At 38.4% G+C, this 25,690-nt stretch overlaps 1 protein-coding gene across 1 annotated transcript in view; it reads left to right on the forward strand.

Moving 5' to 3' along the window:
• The window catches only part of PDE8B (phosphodiesterase 8B), a 255,279-nt gene that overhangs the window by 145,506 nt on the left and 84,083 nt on the right, over window positions 1-25,690 (forward strand). The window contains exons 7-10 of the mRNA XM_027863365.1: window positions 1,985-2,063; window positions 4,190-4,330; window positions 7,208-7,296; window positions 10,298-10,358. Coding sequence (XP_027719166.1) covers window positions 1,985-2,063; window positions 4,190-4,330; window positions 7,208-7,296; window positions 10,298-10,358 — 370 coding nt within the window. The remainder of the gene's footprint in view (window positions 1-1,984; window positions 2,064-4,189; window positions 4,331-7,207; window positions 7,297-10,297; window positions 10,359-25,690) is intronic.

The raw sequence follows: 25,690 nt of genomic DNA on the forward strand, positions 1-25,690 counted from the left end.
ATTTTTTGAATGAACTTATATTTATATTTAATTAAAATTCAATTTAATTAAATAATTTAAACACATTAATTTATTAATTAAACTTAATTGAAATAAATTTAATTTTAATAAAATTTGATATAAATATAAATGTATTTAAGTTATATTTAGCATTGCCTATGGCTTCCATAACACTCCGCTTGGCAAATAGATTATGTGTTTGTTTGTGAAGCACTTTCTAGGCTCTTTTGGAATCTTCATTGTGACAACCAATTTACATTGGTTAAACTTCATTAGGAAACAATGATAGCTTCTGTTGGTGTCTGCTTTTTTACCCATATCCTATTTTTTGGTGTCATCAGCTTGTTTAAATAGGTCAAGTTGGAACCATATATTCTCATTTTTATTTTGTCTTCTAATTTGGTATTGATTTTGACATTTGCCCTAACAAGTTGATGGTCAGACTGTGTACATAGACAGCTGATTTGGAAACAATTCCTATATTAGTAAAAAGTAATTTTCTGTGAAAATATAGCAAATTTAATTTTTGTGTTGTTATTCTATGTTTACTATGTCTAGTGCCTTCCAATTTAATTAGTGGTTAGGTAAATATTTATAAATGGACTACAAGCTGCAATTCTTAGCAACCTTTCTCTCCTTTACCACCACTCTGCCATAGTTACTGAATAAGTAGAAGGGAATCATAAAGGTTGGAGGACAGTTTTGTATTTTGTTGTTTCACAAGTTATTCTGGCCAAATAAGTCATCAAACTTGACCACCAAATAAGTGGTCAGTCTATTGGTAATGAGTTTCTCCATACTTAACTAGGCTGGTCCTTACAAAGTACATACAATCTATTGTTGGGACCATATTGAGATTTACAAGTTTGCTAGGACCATCCAGACTTTGCATTTTGCCAGTGTTTTCTTTGAGGATGCACAGTCATCTCCATGCCATGATAAGGTATCTCAGTGGGACTTTTATGGACATTTCTTATGGGAAGCAGTAGGTCATAGAGCAAAGAGAAGGCATAGTATACTCATTAAAGTCAATTACAAAGCTTAAAACCAAACAAAGGGTGGATTTCTGTGTTTACTAATAGGTAACACGATAAAATTGATTTTATGAGGAATCATCACATAGTATTGTTTAAAGTGCCTTTAATGTTTATTATTTAAGCAACCAGTGCAAATAAGGACTCCAATAGCTGTTCTATTGAGCAAGAATGGATGCTAGTTAAAAATTACTCCCTTCCCCCCAAGAAATATATGTCATAGTTTCAGTTACAAGGAACAGATAAAAAAGTTTCACAGGAAATTTTCTTCCTCAGGGCTTCCGCTGACTTGGGTTCCTTAAGTTAAGGGATCAAAGTGGTATCAACCTTTGATCGTGATTTGGAAGTGGATTGTTCTAAAACTAGTGTAAGCTTGGGAATATAAGAAAAGGAGGGAAAATGTTTCGCTGTCTATTGCTGAAGGCCAAAGAAACCCACTGCTTAAATTAAGGGGCTACTTCTGTTCTTTGTGTTGACCAGGATTTGCCTTCTGCCTGATTAAAGATATGACAGGAATATAAGAATTTTTGTTGAAGGAGGGCCTAGAGTCCTTAGAAAACCAGTCATCTCTGTTTCTAATTAGCTGTCTTAGTAATGAAGTTGTATTTGGTATGTAACTCTTATATTATCCAGAAAGATATTTCAAATTCATCTTGAATTTGTCATTTGTTAAAATATGTGCAGGAACATATGAGGTGTATTCATTCCTTAGTGGTAATGTTTATATCACACACACACACACATACATACATATATATATATATATATATTTTAAAAGTCAGTTTTTCTTCAAAGCAAATAATTTTTTCTGTGTTACATGGTTTGGAGGGAAACAGATTTTATGCATCCTGTGAATTGATTAACTTAATAAAGCAGCAGGTAAAACAAACCATCTTGAGAAAGATGCTTTGGTTTTACAATAAAACTAACGGAACATTTGCGCTTTTCAGGGCATGTAACTCAATTTTTACAGCACTTGACCACTGTCATGAAGCCATAGAAATAACCAGCGATGATCATGTCATTCAGGTATGAAAAAGAGTGTTTGTTTTTAAAAACATAGATGGGAAATGTTTCTGTACTTTGCCATGATATCTGATATAAGTCCTTGACCTAAGTAAAAAAAACAACACTAAACATGCATAATTTTCTTTCTTGAACTAGGGTCAGGTCCAAGCTTTAGTTAACCATTAAATTCTCATCACAACCAGTTTCTGATTAGTGTGAATATAATGAATCCCATGGAGCAGTCACACATATTCGACTTCATACTACTGGAAGTTATAATTCTGTAAAATGTGGTAACTTGTTCCGGTCCAATGGAAAGATATAATGCTAATTTAAATAATGTACCCATTTCACAGGATTCATTATTTACACTAATCAGGACTTAATTGTAATTCCAGTTCCATTAATTGGGAATCTGTAATCCTTAGGAAATAGACAGTATTGAAATTTTTCTTTGCACTAGCTCTCATGCTTAGTGGTTAGCAGCATATAAATAATGTTTTTAGAGGAACCCATTTACTCACCAACATTTGGCACGCTGGTGTTAAACCATTGTTTATAATCACTGAAGCAAATTTCTTATATGTTTGAATTATGTAGTTTTTTTTTCCAGTTTGTTTGGACCACTGATTTTATTGATAATAGGGAAATCCCAGAGAGAAAATTTGCTCTACCACTTCACCAAGGCAACATCTCTATATCTCATAGTCTTAGAGAATTATCTGAAGCATTGAGAGGTTAAGTGATTTGCCCATAGTCACAAAGCTAGTAAATATTTGAGGGAAGATTTGAACCCAGATCTTCCTGACATAATAGGCTGGTTGTCTATCTACTATGCCTCTGGGTTGCAATCATTAAATATCTATAATAAAAAATTGCCCTGCTTTTAAAATTATCTCCAATTTCTATTTTTTAACTAAGTGAAGTAACTAGATGACAAAGTGGATAGAGCACTAGGCCTGGAACCAGGAAGCATTGAGTTCAAATCTAACCTCAGACACTTACTAGTGACCCTGGGCAATTCACTTAACCTTTATCTGCCTCAGTTTCCTCAATTGTAAAGTGGGGATAATGACAGCACCTGCCTCCCAAGGTTGTGAGGATCAAATGAGATGACATTTGTAAAGTGCTTAGCACAGTGCTTGGTACGTAACAAACACTTAATAAATGCTCATTTCCTGCCTTCCTAATTAAAACTGTCTTCTGCCCCAGTTACTTTTAAGTTGGTGAGATTTCACTGTCTGTGAGCAGTCCAGGCTGCCAGCAGTAGGAGATGAGCTCACATCACTGAAAACATAATTTTTATTCTAAGCTCAGTGACAGTGATAGACAAGATTGAGCAACTGTCTGTCAGTCAGGCGATTTTTATCTCGTCATCTTTTGCATGCCACCAAGATCACCAACAGATGGCAATTTTTAGAGCATTGGCCTCAAATTCCACACTCCTAAGCAAAAATTTTGAAAGGGACCTCCTTGATTCCACTGTTCCCAGAAATGTCTTCCTCGTGCTCCTGGATTGTCCTCTTTTCACATTCCTCCTTTCCACACCTTTTTGAAATCTCTAGGAATAAAGGGGTCCCTTAGGTAGTACTTATACCCTAGGTAGAAAATGAGAATGAATGAGAAAATTATGCAAAAAAAATTAGGTTCACACTTTACCAGTGGCAACTGAGTAAAAGATGGGGGAGGAAAAACCACTGTTCAGTAAAGATGCAAAACTTTTTAATTGCTTAAGCCACAATCTGTTGGATGATTTATTTGATTTTAGCTATAGATTTGATATTTCTTTTCTGAGTGCTTATCCATCAGAGACTATGGAGAGTGACAAAGGATGTATACCAAGTTGAGGGGTCTTGACCCTTTCCTAATGAAATAACTTTTGATTTTCCCCCAAATCTTGTGATCCCTGGCAAAAGGTCTATGTGGGTGTGGGGAGGGGAAGACTGATAGTGTTAATTCCTAAGTTGGGAAAGAGGTATTGTAATGGCAATTGGTTCAAGCTCTCCTTTGCTCTCAGAGTTATTGTAAGCTGTTTACTGGAGGAGATGTGTTAATATGGCAGCCAACGTGAAAATCACACAACTTAACAGAAAAGAGAACACATTGATTCCTCTTTTACCTCACCTGGAATTACCTGTCTCTATCAGTATGTCAACCCCGCCTTCGAAAGGATGATGGGCTATCACAAGGGAGAGCTTATAGGTAAAGAACTCACTGAATTGCCCAAAAGCGACCAAAACCGTGCAGATCTGCTGGATACCATCAACACGTGCATCAAGAAGGGAAAGGTTAGTGAACATTATTTCCACTCCTTCCAGGAGATTTCTAGGAGTCCCCATTTTGTGATTTTTAGAATAGTTACAAATATTGTAATGAGTTAAAACACCTAGTTTCTATGTGCAAAATATCTCTTTGAGGTGTCTTTGGACCTCCTATATCATAGGCTGGGTTGTTTCATGCCTGATAATCTCCATAGCATTAGTAGTTAATCTGTTTTTAAAGAAAACAATTCTTATACACATATCTTCACTGTTCCAGATTAATTGATTTGGCTATCAGACAATCAGTGAGCATTTTATTAAGTGCTCGCCACATGCCAAGCACTGTGCTAGGCACTAGAGATACAAATACAAAGAAAGAAATGGCCCCTGCTCAACTTAAATTCTAATAAGGAAGGCAACAAGGTCATATGTAAGTATATGTAGTGTAAATACAAAGAGAATAAATATAAAAATGAGATGTTTTGGGAAGAAGGGAGGAAACTACCAGTTTAAGAGATCAGGAAAGACTTGAGCTCTTGATGGAAGGGAGGGATTCTTTGAACCAGAGGTAAGAGAGGGGAAGGTGAGGAGGGAGGTTCTGGGATAAAGAAGAATTCCACGTAGTGACTTGCTGTGTGTTCTCTTTATCCAGAGAAGTCTGTGTTCTCTATATATCTTTATCTGGTTGACTACATATGTATATATGTGTGTGTGTGTGTGTGTGTGTGTGTGTGTGTGTATACATACATATACACACACACATACACATATGTATACATATATACATATACATATATGCATATATACATATATAATATGCATATATGTATATATACATATATACATATATAATATGCATATATAAGTATATACACATAAGTATACATATATACACATAATACACAGATATACACATATATACATATTTAATAACACCAGTAACAATTCACATTGTACCCCTCCACTCATTTGATTTGCCCTGATGGAGATACCTTTCTTCTTAACGCATTTACCTATCCATTTGTTTCAACCAGCTTTGGTCTAAACAAAGATGACACTGCATTTGTAGTTAGAGGCTTATATTTTCTCTTTTTATAATTGAGGAAATTGAGTGCCAAAGAAATTAAGTGACTTTTCCAAGGTCATAGAGGGTGTAAATTGCAAAACCAGAATTCAAATTAAGTTTTAACTGGGTCTGGTACAGTGTTCTTTCTACTGCACCACACTGCCTGATCTGTAAGTAGATCTGCCCTATAGCAAACTGTTTGATGACCTGGTTGCCAGACACACATCATGGACAAAAGCCAGAACTACTTGTTCCTGAATCATAGAATTTTGAGAGTTCAGAGTGGCCACCTAGTCAACCCAAATGTCAGTCATTCACACTATAAATTCCCTGGAAAGTGGCCAATTCCTTGAGTTTATAGAGTCCTTCCCCATGTCACACCCCATTCGCTGCCAAGTTTCATCACACTTTCTTAGCTGTTATTTATCTTCCCAGCCATGATGTGAAAAAGACAGGTGTTCAGCTTATAGGAAGATCAGCCAAAAAACAAGCCAAAATAAGTTGGTGATCCATCAGACAGGATTCAACCAGTTGGACCCTGAATGGGAAAAGTGGGAAACAAAAGTGAAAAGAACATATCAGTTGCTAAACAAAGCCCAGGGACTTGTTAAAAACACATTAAAATGTGTATAGAACTGTCACACCGTTCCAGCTGTAGTCCCTGAACAAGGTATGAACCAGTTAGCTATAGTGAGACAGGAGCATGAGGAAAGAATAGCCAAAAATCACTCCTTTTGTCCCACTTGTTCCTACATTTGGGGTAGCTAGATGGCGCAATGGATAGAGCTCGAGGCCTGGAATCAGGAAGACTCATCTTCACGAACCATTTGCTAGTTGTGTAACCCTGGACAAATCACTTAACCCTGTTTGCCTCAGTTTCCTCATCTGTAAAATGATCAGGAGAAGGAAATGGCAATCTACTCCAGTATCTATACTAATAAAACCTCAAGTGAGGTCAGGAAGAGTCGGATAGGACTCAACAAAAACAACAACAAAGACTATTGAACAGATAAGGGCACAAATATTGGGGCAGCTAAGTGGCACAGTGGATAGAGTGCTGGGCCAAGAATCAGTAAGACCTGAATTCAAATCTGGCCTCAGACACATACTAGCCATGTGACCCTGGGCAAGTCACTTAACCCTGTGTGCCTCAGTTTCCTTATCTATAAAATGAGCTGGAGGAGGAAATGGTAAATAACTCTAGTATCTTTTCCAAGAAAACCCCAAAAGGGATCGCAAAGAGTCAGACATGACTGAAAAACAACAACATAACATCAAAATGCCTATGATGTTTAAAAAAGTTCCCAAAATCTGAATATTCAAAGGATAGAGAATAGTGACTACTCTCATCCTTGCCCTCATTACTGCATACTCTCCCTTCTCTTTTAAAGTTTATAACAGGAGGAAAGGCGCAATCCTACGCTAGCCTCTTCCAAGACCAAGGAAAAAATTCCATGTGTACTCCTAGAGTGATCCTGGCAGGGTTCTTTGACTTCCTGTGGAAATCCACAGTGTGAGGTTGGATTAGATTCCTTGCTTCCATCCCCCCTATTCTTTCTTCCCCTTTTTCTCTCCCAGCATTCATTTTTCTTAGCCACAAAATGGACATAGCAATCACAACAGAATTACTGGTTGTAAAGCACTTTGCCGATATCACCACTCGATGCCCATTAGCTTTTGTTGGAGAAAGATACTTGAGAAACAGCCTCAAGTTTAGTTACTGCAAGTATTTTTACATATGGAAGCCTTTCCCACCCTTTTGAAATCAAGTCATTGGGACTTTTTTAGAACAAATGATGAATAGTGACTGAGAAACTTTACTATTTCTCTTCACATAGGAATGGCAAGGGGTTTACTATGCCAGAAGAAAATCAGGAGACAGTGTTCAACAGCATGTGAAGATCACACCAGTGATTGGCCAAGGAGGGTGAGAAATGAATTTTGAACTTGTAGCAAATGACAAAGACCAAGATTCAGTTGAATGTATTGTGTTTTCTTTAGCAAGTGTTACCATTACAGATTCATGGATATATCAACATCTCTATTTAGGGCATGGTTATCAAGATAGGCTCTGTTCATGTGGGCTATCTGTGCCCAAACTGTGGTAGAACCTTCTGAGCTCATATTGGTCTGATCAGCAGCAGTCAGACGCCCTGTACCTTGACTCCAACATAGTGATGTCATTTTGGTCCTCTTCAAGAATGGACAACCACCACCACTACAGAAATAGGCAGGCCATCTGAAAAAAGAAACCCAAGGCAAAGCTGTTCTTTTCCCTTCCCATCCATCGTGTCTTTCATAACACTATATCATATCCTTCTCATGTTTTTTTCAGGCTCCCAATCTCATGGGATGACCTTTGCCTTCTCTTCTTAAGGGAAGGAGCTCTGGTCTAGCCTGACCTACTGCATTCTGCTACTTCTTCTTGAAAGGATAAAACTGCCAGACCCTCTATAGTATGTACGATTATTCCCCTCCAAGGCTCCATATTACTCCCCTTCTCTTTGCATCTCTGAGAGGATAATTCAGCAGCTCCCAGGCTGCTTGGCTGATAGAGGTAAAGAATAGAGAGGTCATTTGATTGAGGAAGAAAAACATGTTAGCCTGGAGCTGGTGAGATCCAGTTTCATTTAATCTCTGATCTTAAAGAGGCAAACAATTGTTTTATGTCACCATAAGGGAAGGTAAATGTGCAATTTGATTTCCTCCCCAATGTGAACTTTGTGAGAAAGTATACTGGGCCAAACAGGATACAGTGTTATTTAATCACTTACAATAAATTACTGATTAGGTTTTGTAGGTTAACCTGAAGTGTCAATACCATTTTAATAGCATATGGCAGTATGTGTACATAAGAGACACATGGGATTATACAAAATTCTTTAGGGGAAAGAAAAGGCAGGGACAATTTTGACAACCCAGGAATGAGAGGAGTATGTGAAGATTCATCTCTTATGAATGCCACTTGATTTGCCAGTACTTATGTTGTTAGAAGAACTACACATCCAGTATAATGATCCAGTTCAATAAATAACAAATGCCTATTGTGTGCTGAACCCTGGGTTGGGCTCTGGGGGATGGGAGATAGAAGATGAGAATAAAATAATGCCTCAAGTTGCTTTCAATTTCACAACAATCCTATGAGTTCAGGTACTATTATCTCAGTTTTATAGGTGAGGAAACTGAGGCCATGAGAGGCTTGCCATTTTGTACTTAGAAAGAATCTGAAATGGGATTTGTACTCATCTCCTGACCCCAAGTGTAATCAGTACTCTATCAACTATGCCATGATGCCCCTACCCTTGTAAGACCTACAATCTAGACCAGGGGTGGGGAACCTATGGCCTTGAGGCCATGCATAGCCCTCTGGGTCCTCAAGTGAGGCCAAGTCAAAGGACCGCATATCAATATGGCCTCGAGGCCACAGGTTCCCCACCCCGTATCTAGACATCTTAAGGGCACAAGGCTATGGAAGGGGTGAAAATGCTTCCCCTTCAAAATGTACTTATTATTCAATGTTGACAGTACTCCTCAGTCTAGATACAACTGCATACTGCCACATGCTGTGTTATATTTTTTTTTCCTATAACATCGTTCTAGCCACTATGATCATTCATAAACAAACTGGCAGAGGCTTAGGTACTCACAGATATGAGCCTACTAATCACCTCCCTAGGTACCGTTTGCTGAACTGCCATTTCTTTCAGCAACTTACTTTCAGCTGCCATGTGCCTGCCAATTTTGCCTAATCCCATCTTACTTTTATCATCCTTAGGCCCAGTCTACTTAGAAAACCAAAGCAAAGAACCTATTGTTTCCAACCTGAATCATCTAGGTAACCAAACAAAATAGACATTTCTTTAAGAATAGTCTTTCTGAGGATTCTAATTTGTGCATCTGTATAACAAGCAAAAGAAACAAAGCCTGTTGTCCGTTCTTTGCATGGGATTCCATCACTCAACCATTTTTATTGTCCTTGAGTTGTTTTTTTTTTTTGTTTTTTTTTTTCCAGTCATGGGCAACAAGGTATTTTGTTTAAAGCCCATACTTGGTGCACGTTGACTAAGTAATTATTCTAAGATCTCCTGTTCTAATTCTTCCCTCCAGAAAAAAGTTAAGCCAAAAGAAGGTATCATAAAACTTCGAGTCTGTAAAAATAATTCAGTGAAATTGATCTTACAGATATGATAATGACCAGTCAATGTGAGTGTTTTTCAGGCAGTTATGATAGCCTGTGCTGAGACACCCACACACACTTGTGTAGTCTCCGTTGTGATTACAAACATCTGTGAAGTGATCGACTAGAATTAGAGCTACAATCTATGACCCTGAAAAAGAGTTTTTCCTCTGTGTGAAACTCGTTGGCACATGTGGGGATTGAACTGCAAATGTTGGCTTTATTAGCACTATGCCAAGTAGTAATTTTTGGCATGAAAATCATGAGAAGAGTTAAAGACCAAAACAATAGGACAATTGAATTTTCCCTGGGTGAACCCCTAAGTCTCATGGTTTGTCCAAATATCTTAAAATGATGGCTGTAACCAAACAGAATTCAAACTACTTATGTGTAGAAGGATAACTCTCACAAGAATTGTCATTGTTTCACTGAAGTCTTCAGTTGCTTGGTGAAGAAACTGTTAGGGAATCACTTTTTAGTCCTGATACAAAAATAGGAGATATACACATGCATATGAAGACACACATTTCTGCATGCATGTGTGGACTGACATGTTTTATACATGAAAAACAATATCTAGGATGTTTTTGTAAACTAGTTTTGATTTTTTTTTTTTCATTTTAAAATCTGGCCTCAAATCACCTCTGGGGTTATTATGTCTTAGGAGAAAGCTTGCTAATGGATTTAGTGTGCTGGTTTGTTGTGCCTTCTCTTCTCTGACTTACTAATCACTGATTATTTATGTTATTAGGAAAATCAGACATTTTGTGTCTCTCAAGAAACTGTGTTGTACTACTGACAGCAATAAACAGGTACCGTATCCCATCTGCTCTATTTATCATGGCGCCACTGTCATGCGTTAACTTTTCATGGATCTTCTCTTCTTGTCATGTCTTTGGAGTTTGCTATTTGCTAGTCAACTAAAAAACTTCATACAGAAAATCCAGCCCTTATGACAAAATATTGCTACAGAAAATGGTTCTTCATTGAAGCAAACAAAACATGAGTTGTAAATAGAGTGATATCCATTCAGAAAAGTGATTGCTGCATTGTTTAACCAGAATTGCATATTAAGACGTTAAATTTCCAAGTTCATTATTTTCTCAGGCTGATAGTAAAATAAGTGAAATTAATGAGATTGTGACTATACTACCCAAATCAGTTCTTAATCAGTTCACTTCTTCTGATAAAGAGCAGCATCTTTTTTAGCTCGTATGATCATTTGAGAGATTTCTCTCCCCACCCCCAACTATTGTATCAGAAACATGTGACCACAGCAAATCTCCATATCTTTGTTTCTAAAATTGAGTGGTTTAAAAAATAAATTCCTATATTAAGAAAAAAAAAACTTAAGATGGTTATGCTGGTGGTCTTCCCTAAAGTCTTACTTCAATGCCTTGTTGTCATGGTTTAGAGGTTCTTAGGGATTATGTCAGCAAAGTATGCATTTGGACAGGTTCTGCCAAGCTGTCATCTATAGTTCTGAGGACCTACCTAGCTAAGTTTGGAGAGGCCTCACCATCAGGGTGGCTTCACAGAAATGAATATTTCAACCATACTAACTTTTGAAGACCATGTCCTAGGCCACAGAATGGTTATAATCTCCATTGGTGGAGGGTATATTCACAGTAATGAAGATTTCTTAGCCCCAATTTAGTAATTTTTCTGTCTCATACTTGTATTTTTTTATTTTATTACCTATTTAAATATATTTATTAAAAGTATCCAATAAATATAGTAAGTAATGGGATGGTATGTGGCATGTATCTTCTTGCCTTTGTCCTCTTGTAGAACATGCATTGATATTACATTTATAAAGCCAAGCACCTCTTTTGGAATGCCTACATAAATGTACTTGGTGAAACAGTATCTCCTCAAAGTAGAAAATAAGTGTAAACTATTATAAGGCAGAATTAGACAATTAATAGCACCTTTTGGTCAAATATGTTGAAATTTTTATGTATTTGTACTATTAGTCTCATTTAGTCAATTGTTGATTCATTTAAATGTTATATTGGTAAGGTTAGAATGATTACTCTGATCTTATCCTCAGGTTAGTTTCAATGGTATGTTCTGGTTTAAATGGTAACTTACCACACAAAGGAAATTTGGCATAGTAGCTAGAGAATTCCAGGCAAAAAGACCACTTTGGGTCCTATCACATTCTTTTTGGCTTTATCAATTTTTATCAGATGACTAAATTTCCACTTATATATTATGCAGTACAGGTAAAGTATTTTATGAGGCAGCTAGGTGGCTCAGTGGATGGAGCACTGGGACTAGATTCAGGAAAACCTGAGTTCAAATGTGACCTCAGACACTCACTAGCTGTATGACCCTGGGCAAGTAAATTAACCTCTGTTTGCCTTAATTCACTGGAGAAGGAAATGGTAAACCACTCTAGCATCTTTGCCAAGAAAACCTCAAATGTGGTCATATGTTATAGTAACGATTCCTTTTGTGCATGTATTAGATTAGGAAATCACTGTGGTCCCTTCTTACCCTCAAATTCTGTGGTTTTGTGAACAAACTGCTTTCTTTATATTAGGGCCTCTTCTCATATTCGTTTCCATCACCTTGCAGTCATGGAAACCTAATTTTCCCTGGAGGATAATTCATCCCCAGGCATTTTCTCAAGTGCTGGACACATCTTCTCTCATGTCCTCCAACACACTGGGTAGGAGGAAGAATAGGTATCAGTTGAAATAATATATGTAAGATACTTTGCAGACCTTAAACAATATATAAATATTAGTTATCGTCATCATTGTTGTCATCGTCATCATCATCATCATCATCATCAACATCACCATCACCACTTCCAACCTCTTCCCCTGCTGGCAATCTGTCCCTTTTTTGAGTTTCATTCCTTATAGATATCACCCTTTCAAGATCACAAAAGAAACTATCTCCTGGTTCATAGGTCACTCTCTTTCTTTTCTTGAGGAGTTCCATACTGGGCTTATAGTCTTCCTTTCCATTTGAACCCCTGCCCTCGTACCTGAGGATTTCAGGACACACATGTCTAACCCCCTAATCACCCTGCTTTGTCAATTCATCAACCTCTTCAACTCCTGTGGTCTGTACTTTCACTATACCTTAGCCCCACACAGATGGTCATACCTTTGTCCTCATTCTCACTCACTAATATTGTAATTCCATGATACAGTAATCTAAAATACATCTCTCTGTCCATAAAATCCTGACTTTACCATCTTTCTCTGTGCTTCATCCCTCCTAAAACTGTCCTTCATGCTCACCACAAACTTGTCATTCCACTCCTTTATCAGTCCATCAATCCTGTTTTGGTTTCATTTTTCTCCCTTCAAAATCTTAACAATATAGTTGACCAGTTCAACTTTACTCTAACTGCCGCCCTCAAATCCCTTTCTTTACTATCCAGTCATCACTCATCCCTTTCCAAATCCAAGTCCCATATACCTACCCTACCCCCAGATCCAACCTTCTTCCCTTCTTCTCACCTACTACTGAGTGCCAATATAGAAAGTCACAAGTCTACTGAATGAGTATACCATAAATGCATGCTAGCTAATCTCAATTGACCTTTTAATGCTGCAGGTCAGTCCTTTTACTCTGTATTACACTTTCCACATTGGTCAGTTAGCCAAAAAGCATTTACTAAACACCTATTATGTGCCAGGTACTGTGGTAAGTGCTGGACAATGAAGAAAGGTAAAAGACAATCCTTGCTGTCAAGAAGCTGACAGTCTAGTGAGGGAGAAAACATGAAAAACAACTATATACAAACAATATATAGGCAGGATAAATTAATAATAATCTATAGAAGGAAGGTTCTAGGATTAAGGAGAATGAAGGAAACTTCTTATAGAAAGTGGGATTATAACTAGGACTTGAAGGAAGTCAGGTAAGCAAGAAGAGATAGAAGAGGAGGGAGAGAATTCCAGGCATGGGGCCAGCCAATAGAAATGCCCAAAGTTGGGAAATGGAGTAATTGTGTAAAGAACAGAAGGAGTCTTGTGTCACTGGATCACAGAGTGTGGGGAAGAATTTAGAAGACTGGAATAGTAGGAGGCACCAGATTGTGAAGGATTCTGAATGACAGTGTAGCTTATATTTGATCCAAATGTATATTTGATCACCTAGAGTGAGAGGAAGTCACTAGAATTTATTGAATGGAGGGACAAGGTGATGCTGGTGCTTTAGGACAGTCAATTTGATAGCTGAGTGAAGAATGGCCTACAGTATGGAGAGATTTGGGGCTATATTGAAATAATTCAGGTTTAAGGTGATAAAGGCTGCCCCAGAATAGATGCAGTACCAGAAGATAAAAGAAGGTGTATATAAGAAATGTTGTGGGGCAGAGCCAAGATGGCAGAGGGAAAGCAGTGACTTGCTTGAGCTCTCCCTCAAATCCCTCCAAATACCTATAAAAAATGGCTCTAAACAAATTCTAAAGCATCAGAACCCACAAAAAAATGGAGTAAAACAAATTTTCAGCTCAAGACAACCTGGATGGCTGATCAGAAAGGTATATCGCGCTGGCCAGGGAGAGGAGCTCAGTTTGGCGTGGGCGCGCAGGCCTCAGCGAACCTGGAGCAGGCCTCAGAGGACTGAATCACACGCAGCTTGGTGGTTCCCAGACTTCTCAACCCACGAACGCCAAACACAACTTAGAAGGTCAGTGGGAAAAGTCTGACTTCGGTGAGAGAAGAAGCTAGGTCTCAGCCACCCCCAGGGCAGCAGCTGCCTCCTGAGCTTCCAGCCCACAGACTGAGGGGGAATCGAGTGGCTGATCAGAGGGGGATTACAAGGATCTCTTTGCCAGGGCTGAGGCAGGGATGTCTTGCTTTGCCAGTGCTTGGATCTGGGTCACAGTTCTCAGGGGTGGTCCTGGGGCGAGGAGGAGTGCTGGCATGGTACAGCTTGTTTTGGCAGTGGAGAAGAAACAACTCACCCCTTATCGTAGCACCGTGGAAGAATTGAAAATTTTCAGGTCCCTAGAAGTATCTCTGAAAACAAGTGTACAAACCCCCAAAGCTTGGGATAGTACATTCTCCACATTGGAAGCAGACTCTTACCTTAACAAAGAGTTTAAAACTCAAGTAATTGGTTGGGATCATGAGCAAGCAGCACAAAAAGAGTCAGACTATATTATCTTACTTTGGTGACAAGGAAGATCAAAACATACAACCAGAAGAAGAAAACAAAGTCAAAGCTCCTGCATCCAAAGCCTCCAAGAAAAATATGAATCAGTCCCAGGCCTTGGAAGAGCTCAAAAGGGATTTTGAGAAGCAAGTAAGAGAAGTAGAGGAAAAACTAGGAAGAGAAATGAGAGTGATACAAGAAAATCATGAAAAGCAAGTTGACAGTTTGCTAAAGGAGACCCAAAAAAATACTGAAGAAAATAACAGCTTAAAAAATAGCCTAACCCAAATGGCAAAAGAGGTCCAAAAAGCCAATGAAGAGAAGAATGCCCTAAAAAGCAAAATTGGACAAATGGAAAAGAAGTCCAAAAGATTACTGAAGAAAATACTTCCTTAAAAATTAGAATAGAGCAATTGGAAGCTAGTGACTTTATGAGAAATCAAGACACTGTAAAACAAATCCAAAAGAATGAAAAATTAGAAAACAATGTGAAATATCTCATTGGAAAAACAACTGACCTGGAAAATAGATCCAGGAGAGAGAATTTTAAAATTATTGGACTATCTGAAAGCCATGATCAAAAAAAGGGCCTAGACATTATAATTTCAAGAAATTATCAAGGAAAACTGTCCTGATATTTTAGAACCAGAGGGCAAAATAGAAATTGAAAGAATCCACCAATCTCCTCCTGAAAGAGATCCCCAAAGGAAAACTCCTAGGAATATTGTAGCCAAATTCCAGAATTCCCAGGTCAAGGAGAAAATATTACAAGCAGCCAAAAGAAACAATTCATGGAAACACAATCAGGATAACACAAGATTTAGCATCTTCTACATTCAGGGACTGCAGGGCATGGAATATAATATTCCAGAGCGCAAAGGAGACAGGATTACAACCAAGAATCACCTACCCAGCAAAACTCAGTATAATTCTTCAGGGGAAACAATGGTCATTCAGTGAAATAGAGGACTTTCAGGCATTCTTGATGAAAAGACCAGAGCTGAATAGAAAATTTGACTTTCCAGTATAAGACTCAAGTGGAACATGAAGAGGTAAACAGGAAAGAGAAATTATAAGAGACTTATTAAGGTTGAACTGTTCACATTCCTGCATGGAAAGATAATATTTGTAGCTCATGAGACCTTTGTCAGTATTAGGCTAGTTGGAGGGAAAAAAATATATGTATGTATATATAGATAGATAGATAGATAGATAGATAGATAGATAGATAGATAGATAGATAGAGGGCACAGGGTGAGTTGAAGATGAAGGGGTCATATCTGGAGAATAAAATTAAAGGGTGAGAGAGGATTATACTAGGAGAAGGAGAAAGGGAGAAGTAGAACAGGGTAAAGTATCTCACAAAAAAAAAACAGAAAAGAAAAGTCTCTTACAGTGGAGGGGAAACGAGGGAAGGTGAGAGGGAACAAATGAATATTATTCTCAAAGGATTTGACTTAAGGAGAGAATAACATACACACTCAATTGGGTATGGAAATCTGTCTTACCTTACAGGAAAATAGGAGGGGAAGGGGACAAGAGAGTAGGGGGATGATAGAGAGGAGGGCAGATTGGGAAAGGGGGTAATCAGAAGCAAATACTTCTGAGGAGGGACAGGGTCAAAAGCAAGAATAGAATAAATAAGGTGGGGGTGGGATAGGATTAAGGGAAATAGAGTTAGTTTTTCACAGCATGTCTATTATGGAAGTGTTTTGCATAACTGCACATGTATAGCCTATATTGAGTTGCTTGCCTTTTCAATGAGGGTGGGTGCAGAGGGAGGAAGGGAGAAAATTTAGAACCCAAAGTTTTAAAAATGCATGTTTTAGAAAAAATGTTTTCACATGCAGCTGGGAAATAAGAAATACAGGAAATGGGTTAAAGAAATCTGTCCTGCCCTACAGGAAAATAGAAGGGGAAGGGGATAAGAGAAGGGGGGAAGAAGTAGAAAGGAAGGCAGACTAGGGGAAGGGGCATTCAGAAAGCATGCCATCTTGGGGTGGGGGGAGGGGCAAGATGGGGTGAAAATTTGGAACTCAAAATCTTGTGGAAGTAAAGGTTGAAAATTAAAAATAAATAAATTTATTAATTAAAAAAAAGAAATGTTGCAAAAGTAAAATGATCAGGTCTTTGCAACAGATTGGTTATGGGGAACGAGAGAGGGAGGAAGTGAAAATAACAACAGACTGAGGGACTGGGTAACTGGGAAGCTGGTGGTGTCTTTGACAGCAGTAGAGAGGTTAGGAAGCAGAGAAGATTTGGGGGGAAAGATGATGAATTCAGTTTTAGACAAGTTTAAAATGTCTTTAGGAGATCCAGTTCAAGATGTCCAATAAGCAGTTGGAGACACAAATCCCAAGACTAGGGACAGATAAATATATCTAAGAGTTATCAGCAGAGAAAAGATAATTGAATCTATGGGAGTTCATGAGATCACCAAATGAAATGTTAGAGAGAAGAGAAGAGGGTTTAGGACTGAGCCTTAGGGGATACCCAGCAGGAGTGACCTGAACAAATTTCATAAAAGAAGACCAAGGAGTGTCACAAAAACCTAGAAAAAAGAGATTATCAAAGAGAAGAGGGTGATCAACAATGTCAAAGCCTGCAGAGAGGTCAAGAAGGATGAAGATTGAGGGGCAAAGGCTATTAGATGTATTGATTAAGAGATAATTGATAACTTTGGAAAGGGTAGCATCATTTGAATGATGAGATCAGAAGGCAGAGTGTTAAAAAAAAAAAAAAGAAAGAAAAGAGGTGGACATATCAATAATAGATGATCTTCGTAAGGAATCTAGCCACAAAAAAAGAGTAGAGATATAGTATGATAGCTAACAGGGATAGCTAGATCCAGTGAGGGAATTCTGAGACTAGGAAAAATATGGTTATGTTTGCAGACAGTGGGAAAGCAGCCAGTAGACAGATAGAAATTAAAGATTACTAAGACAATAGAGGGGGTAATCTGCTGGAGAAGACAAAATGGAGTGGGATCACTTGCTTAAGGAATAGAATGTCTAGAAGAATAAAGAAACTGTCCTTTGCTATGCCAAATTATTCAATTGCTTTTTTCCCTCTTATTTCCCCAGTGTTAGTTGAAACCTTGAGACCATTTGAAGTTGAAAGGACCATAAATTGAGAATTGTCAGTCAGTCAGTGATGGTTTATTAAGTATTTTATGTGTACCAGGCACCCATGGTACACTTTGGGTATATAAAGACAGGCAAAAACATCTTCCCTGCCCTCAAGGAGTTCACAGTCTCATGGAGGAGACAATGTGCAAATAACTGTGTACACATATACAACTGAGTGGTAACAATGGATAGAATGCTAAATGTAAAGTCAGGAAAACCCAAGTTCAAATCCAGCCATAAAAACTTATTAGCTGTGTGATCTCAAATTCTCTGTGCCTCAGTTTCCTCCCTTATAAAATGGGGATAATAATAACATACTTCCAGGGTTATTGTTAGCATCGAATGAGGTAATATTTGTAAAGTGATATGTTAATGTAAATCATTATTATTACATATGATGGCACAGAAATACAATGTAAATGTAAATCATTATTATTATTACTTATGATATATGGAATGTAATCTCAGAAGGGAAGGCTAACTAGCAGCAGGGGGACCCAGAAAAGGCCTCTTATAGGTATATTTGATCTAAGGTTTGAAGGAAGCTAGGGAATCTAGAAGGCAAAGGTAAGGAAAGAGAACATTACAGGAAGGGGGCAGCTAGGTCAGAGATTCACAGTCAGGAGATGAAGGAACAGCAAGTAACAGGGTAGCTGGACCATACAGAGTCTGGAAGCTAAAAAGACTAGAAAGGAATCCAGGCTGTGAAGGGCTTTAAATGCCAAACAGAAGACTTTATATTTTAATCCTGAGGTAGGAAATCACTAGAGGTTATTGACTGGGAGGGAAAGGGAGGGGCAGGGAAGGAGAATGTAGTCAAACCTGTGCTGTAGGAAAATGAACAGATCAGGCAAAGCTCAAGGAAGTCCATGTGTGGAACCCAAATAAAGTACCTACTGAAAACATCATCTGCCATTTCAGTTGGGATAGGTGCTATGGAAAACATGCAGACAAAGAAGATATGTGTCTAGCTTAAGCAGAGAAGAGGGTTTTATTTTGTGCATCTTCTTGAAATGGTCCCCAGTATCTCTTTCTACAGAAAACTTTTGTTATGTACAAAGGCTAGTAGGCTTTGAATGTGAGCCACATAATTGTTCACTTAGATAAGGAAACCATTCTCCATATAAGGCTAACCCAGAGGCTGAGTCATCCCCATGGCTTCTAAGTACACAAAGCTAGATGTCATCAACAGAGATTCCAATTCACACATACAGTTTGTAAATGGAAAAGCTCATGTTACACTCTCCTAAGTGCAAAAGACAGCCCCAAATAACATAACAATTACTAACTAAGGCTAAGGCCAACTGTTTTGAAATTGAGTAGGGGGCTTGGCAGCTAGGTAACATGGAAAATCTCGAATGTGTCCAGAGGCATCTGATACTTATACTCCAGAAGGGAAGACTGGAAACCAGAGATGTGGAGGTTTTCCTTAATTGACTGAGCAATACCTACAGGTCTCAAACTTCCCAATTATACAGTCCTGGAAAACTAAGGGGAAAGAAAAAAAAATCTCCATATATCTTTTCATGTCTTTCCATCTTCTTTTTTTCCTTCTACAATTTGAATCCTATCACTCTTTGTCTTTTTCTTCTGTCCTGTCTTTGATTATTATCTTTATTTATGTAACATTTTCTTGAATGCCAGCTATGTACTTGTTTTCTACCAAACATGGAGAAAAAGAAAGTTCTGTGTGATGGGATTTGGAGTTAAACAAGTCAGACCAAACAAGCAAAGCATGTTAAACACTGAACAAAGTTGGAAAATCCTGCCGAAACTTGGGGTGATCTCTTTTTTTGTTTGTTTGTTTATCTCTGTTTAACAACTCCTGATTTCTTTGTTCAAGATGAGGAGAATATGGGTAAAACAGAAGAGCAAATGGGTCTGATGTCAGAGTATTACACAAAGGCTTCTTCATGAAAACTGACTTTGATGAAGAAGAAAAAGGGACACTTACTTTGTGGTTTTTTTTAATAATTAATTAATTTTTAGTTTTCAACATTCACTTCCACAAGATTTTGAGTTTTAAATTTTCCCCCTTCCCATTTCTTCCCCCCACCAGATGGCATACAATCTGATATAGGCTCTACATATACATTCATGTTAAGCATATTTTCCCATTAGTCATGATGTAAAGAACAATTAGAACTAATGGGAGGAACCACAAGAATGAAGCAATAAACAAAGTGGACAATTTTGATTACATTAATTGGAAAGTTTTTGCACAAATAAAGCCAATAAACCAAGATTAGGAGGGAAGCAGAAAACTGGGAAAGTATTTTTACAACTAGTGTCTCTGATAAAGTCCTCATTTCTAAAATATATAGAGAACTGAGTCAAATTTATAAGAATAGAAGTCATTCTCCAATTAATAAATGGTCAAAGGATATGAACAGGCACTTTTCAGAGGAAGAACTCAGTTTTCTATAGTCATAGGGACACTTACCTTGGAGGGTTTGTGCAGGACCTCACTATTCTGAGATAATGCCATTTAAGTCAAGGGTAAGAACAAATACTGAAGTGAGTGATTGGAAGATGAAAAAGAAGCAAAATGGAGTACTAGAGAAAATGGAAGCAATTGAGCTGGACCTCCAGAATGCATTTATTCTTGCCATGAGAGAAACTCCTTATTTGGGGCATAAACTCTGTTGGGCCAATGGGTTATATACCATTTTAAACATTACTGGATGGCCGTATATTATCGTCTCTGGTAGTCAGAAAGTCAATCAACAGGCATTTATTAAGCACCTACTGTGCACATAGTGCCAAGCACTATGCTAAGTGCTGAGGATACAACTGTCCCTGCTCTCAAGGAATTCACAGTCTAAAGGGAGAGACAATGTGAAGACAACTGTGTACAAACAAGATATATACAGGATAAATTGGAGGTAGTCAGCAGAGGGAGGGCATTAACATTAAAGGCTTCTTGTAGAAGATGGGATTTTTAGCTGGGAATTAAAGGAACCCAGGAGGCCAGGGTGAGAGAGGAGAGAATTCCAGGCATGGGGAACAGCCTGTAAAAATGTCCAAAGTTGGAAACGGGAGAGTCTTGTTCAAGGAGCAGTGATGGGGAGGGGGAGGGAGGAAATTAAGGTGTAAGAAAATTAGGAAGGTAGGAAGGGACTTCATGAAGAGCTTTCAATGCCAAATTAGAGTATTTTATATTTAATCTTTATAGGGAGCCTCTGTAGTTTATTGACTAGAGAGGTGATATGGTCAGACCTATGCATTAGGAAGATCAATTTGACAGCCGAGTGGAAGATAGATTGGAGGAGGGGGAGACTTGAGGCAGTTTATTGCAATAGTCCAGGCATAAGGGCATGGAGGTTTGCGCCAAGGTGCCACTATTGTCAGAGGAGAGAAGGGGGTTGAAACGAGAGATGTTGAAAAGATTGTATATGGAGGGTTAATTGTAAGATCAGGTTCATCTCAAAGGATTTCTGGTACAGTGGATATTTCACCCAACAGACATTTATGAAGTTTCTATTATGTATGAGGCTCTAGGCTAGGAAAAACACACATGTAAATAAGGCTATTCCTGCCCTGGGTGAGCTTGTACTGTAATAGGGAAATGATTGGACATGTACCAAGATAAAGAGAATGAAAATTCCAAGTGAGAATATGATTAATGTAGAAATATGTTTAATATGATTGTACATGTATAGCCTATATCAGATTGCTTGCTATCTTGGGGAAGGGACAGGTGGGAGGGAGGGAGAAAAAAAATGGAACTCAAAATCTTATAAAAGTGAATGTTGAAAACTATCATTACATGTAATTGGAAAAAATGAATACTATTAAGTGAGAAAAAAAACTAAAAAAGAAAAAAAAAAGAAAAATTCCAAGTGAGGACAGGAATTTTCATTTGAATACTTCAGGGCTAGAGGTCTAAGTATGGAAGTAAAAGCAGCTGACAAAGAAGGTAGGAAGGTGAGTGGATTCTAAAAGGATTTTTTAAATTCAGGAGAGGAGAAGTACACAAAAATTTCTATATTCTGCTGGAGAAATAAATAGGCCAAGTGAGGGACTCAGGAAACCTTGAATTTGTCTTTGGAGGCAGATTATTAAAAACTGTGAACAATGCTAATAAACTTTTATTCTGTTGATAATGTCATAGCCATCCTACAGAACATCCTCTTAGACCGAGTTCCCTCAGTTACATACCATATATAATCCAAGTTCATTCCATCAGCTTGTCCAGGGTACATGCTGTCAACTTTCTATGTCTCCCCAGGGGAGCTGGCAGACCTCCAACACAAGCCTGAGAGTAGACAGGAAAAAGGGGACTGGATGCTTTCCCAGTGCCACCTCTCTTTTTTCCAAGGCTTTAAATAGGGCATCTTTACCACCTAAATTAGCTGGTGCTCTGGGAAGAGTGGAACTAGAAAGCATGAATATCCTAAATCACTGACATCATCTTAACAGACCTAAAGAAGCACTGGAATTTTCTAATAATAAAGCCTTTCACTACTCCTTGAAGAAGCTTTGAGGGGTTTTTCCTGGATTTTTTTTCCTTTCTTCTTGTAGAAAGATAATGGAACGTTATTAGGTGCTCACACAGAATTAGAGCAATGTTGCCTAGGAGAAATACTGGTCATACATCTTTCTGGTAACCAGTGGTCCTGCCCCACAAATTTGGCCATATTTTTGCTTCTTGGGACATGCTTTAAAGCAATACAGAGTGCAGGTCACTACGGAAAATGTCCCTTTTCCTTCTTAAACCTCTTTATTTAATAAAGTTTCCAGAGTTATAGGCAAGTGGGCATTTGTCTTAAGTGCACACTTTCTCAGTGATGCTCCCTTCTCTATCACCCCTGGAGTCCCTGCTTTCCTCTTTCTCACCTTCCTATTAAAATCTACTTTCAGAAAAGGATATAACAAATACATATGTTTGTCGTAGAGGATCTGACAAACTCATTCACACTGAAATGTTGACTGATAATGGAAGGGATCTTGGAGGACATCTAGATAGAAAATATAAATGGAGAGATTGCTAGATAAATAGCTAGAAAGAGCATTTATTAAGTGCTTAAAATAACCCAGGCACAGTGCTAAGTACTACGGATACAGATATAAATAAGCAAGATAGATTTGCCCTCAAGGAGTTTGCATCCTAATGGGAAAAAACATCACATACAGGGTGTATGGAGAGGGAATGGAGGTGGGAAGTAACTTGGAGGCCTGGTTCTGAATAAGATAAAGCAAAAGCTCACCTGTCAGAGCTGAAAACCCAAAAGGCAGAGTCCCAGTTGTGGTAGGAGGGAGGTGAGAATGATTGATGGATAGTGTGAAGGTGAAGAGATGGCCAAGAAGTGGCTAGAAGTCTGGTGCTGGGCGAGATATGGGAAAATGTCACCTATCAGAGTCCTGCAGGGACCAAGGGACAGAGTCCAGGTCTCAGTAGAGAGAAGTAGGCAATGGGCAGCCTATAAGTAGTATGGTAAGAAGATGGCATGGTGGGGCAGCTAGATGGTGCAATGGATAGAGCACCAGCCCTGAAGTCAGGAGGACCTGAGTTCAAATTTGGCCTCAGACCAAACACTTGACCCTTACTAGCTGTGTGACCCTGGGCAAGTCACTTAACCCCAGTTGCCTAAAAAAAAGAAAAAGAAGAAGAAGAAGAAGATGACATAGGAGACCTAGCCCAACACCACCACCACTACGTTTTAAAGATAAGGAAATAGTTAAGTGACTTGACCAAGGTCAGATAGTAAGGAGCAAAGCTGGAACAACCCTTCCACTGGACTAGGTTGGTTGTTTTCTTCACAGAGGTGTTTGCATTTTAATAAGACACTAAACCTTTGACTGGAAGATTGAATTTCTAATTGTAGAATATCCGGTATCATTGAGTCAGTTAGGGCAGGAAGTATTTGCAAGATAAGGGAGATAGTCTGCACTCTTCAAATCATGTTGTCTATTTATAAGCCCAGCTTTGCTCAGGTTTCTAGGACAGTTATACAAGGTGGGGTATCATCATATAAGGATGACTAGGGGAATTCAATTCAGGTTAAAAACAAGAATTCACGCTATTTCTCAGGTTCTTCCAGAACCAGAACTAGTCATTTTGGTGTCCTAGGTAAGCTTCAAAAAACAAACAAATCAACAAAAAAATCCCACTCTCACAGCAAGCAGCCTGAAAATCATTCTCAAGTCCACTTTTCAGACAAGTTCAGTTGAACGATTGGAGGTTGGAGGTGGAGGGAAGGGAGAGGTTGAGGAAAAAGTGACCACACAGTGAGGTTGCTTTATAGAAGGGCCTAGAGCTCACAAGGGAAGGAGCAGCAGAAAGAAGGGGACAGGGGAGAAAGCAGATGCCAACTGGCAGCTTCCCATTTTAACTATTTTTGCTTGCTACCTAGGAGCTAAACTTAGTCATTTCTAGCTTTTGAAATACTATCAGAGACCTTCAAATTCTGGTAGCTGGGAGCAAGACCCCAGTTTCCCTACCCTAGTTACACTTCTGGGCACCTCATGCCCTTTCCTCTTGCTGTTTGCCCCTCCAAAACATCTTCTCTTTTCTTCTGTCCATATTTAAATCCTACCTATCTTTCAAGGCAAAGTTGAAATCCTTCCTAGAGGGCAAATCACTTCACCCTTCTCCAAGTCTCAATTTCCTACTCTATAAAAACTAAGGAGATTGGACTACATCAGGGATGGGGAACCTGCAGCCTCGAGGCCACATGTCGCAGGTTCCCCACCTCTGGACTCCATGATGCTAATGTGCTTTCTAGCTCTAAATCATGTGATCTTCCATGAAGTTTTTTCAAGCTATTTTAGCCCACACAGAGGACTCACTCCTTTCTCCTAATTCTAGCTGTAGTATGAACTATACACTTCACGTAATTGTCTCATGAAAATTATTTTTTTAAATTGTGAAATTAGAATGAAAAGGTTCTGAGAAAACACTTTTAGGGTCACCTGAGCGATATCTTCAAAGAATCTTGGGAAGCTGAAGAGAATTGGCCATTCATTAATCTCAGGCTATTTCATGATCAAAGTTGGAGGCATCTCCAACAGGAAAGAAAAGGGACTTTGTGAATGAGTCAGTCCAAAAAGAACACAGAACAGAAAGAGCCATGGAATCTGCTTCCAGCATTCAGATGGAACTGATGTGATAGAGACATGTTCCTAGGAAAGATGGTACCTGTTTAGATGGGGCCTAAGGAAATTAAACTGAGAGATTCATTTAGCGCTATGGGTGGAAAAGCCTAGCTTCAGCAAAAGAAAGAACCAGACTTACTAAACATGTAATTAATATAGTTTAGATGAACAAAACATGATCAGAATAAATGAGCAAGGTGGTAAGGGTGTGAATTCTAGGGACCCAGCACAATAGAAAGATTGTGCCTAAAGAAGGTACAAGATAGATGACTTACAAGGTCAGTGAAGAATGACCTGAAACCTAAAGAAAGAAGAATCTTTGGGATCAAATGGACAAATACCTTCTTTATCCAAGGGGTTAGAGAGCAAAGCAAGATCTAAAAACAGTCACATGCCAACACAAGTAGGAGTTCTTAACCTTTTTTCTGTACTGGACCCCTTTAGCAGTCTGGTGAAGCCCTATGAACCCCTTCTTAGAATAATGTTTTAAAATGAATAAAGTAAAATACTTAGAATTGTAAGGAAACCAATTATGTGGAAATATAGTTTATCAAAATATTTTTTAAAAAACAAGTTCATGGACCCCAGATTAAGAGCCCTTGTAAAGTCCTATAAAGGATTCTTGACAGAGTAGGGGAATATAATACCTAGAAATAAGAATTAGGAGACTTTGAGGAGGTATTGAGATTTCTATCAGATCTGGAAATGGTGCCATCCCAAATTTAGCTTAAATTAGATGTGTGAAGATGATGTTCAGCATGTACTCCGGGTAGGTCCTAAAAGGAAGGTAT

The sequence above is a fragment of the Vombatus ursinus genome, unplaced genomic scaffold, assembly GCF_900497805.2.
Source record: "Vombatus ursinus unplaced genomic scaffold, bare-nosed wombat genome assembly UNPS02014772.1, whole genome shotgun sequence".
Taxonomy (NCBI): Eukaryota; Metazoa; Chordata; class Mammalia; order Diprotodontia; family Vombatidae; genus Vombatus; species Vombatus ursinus.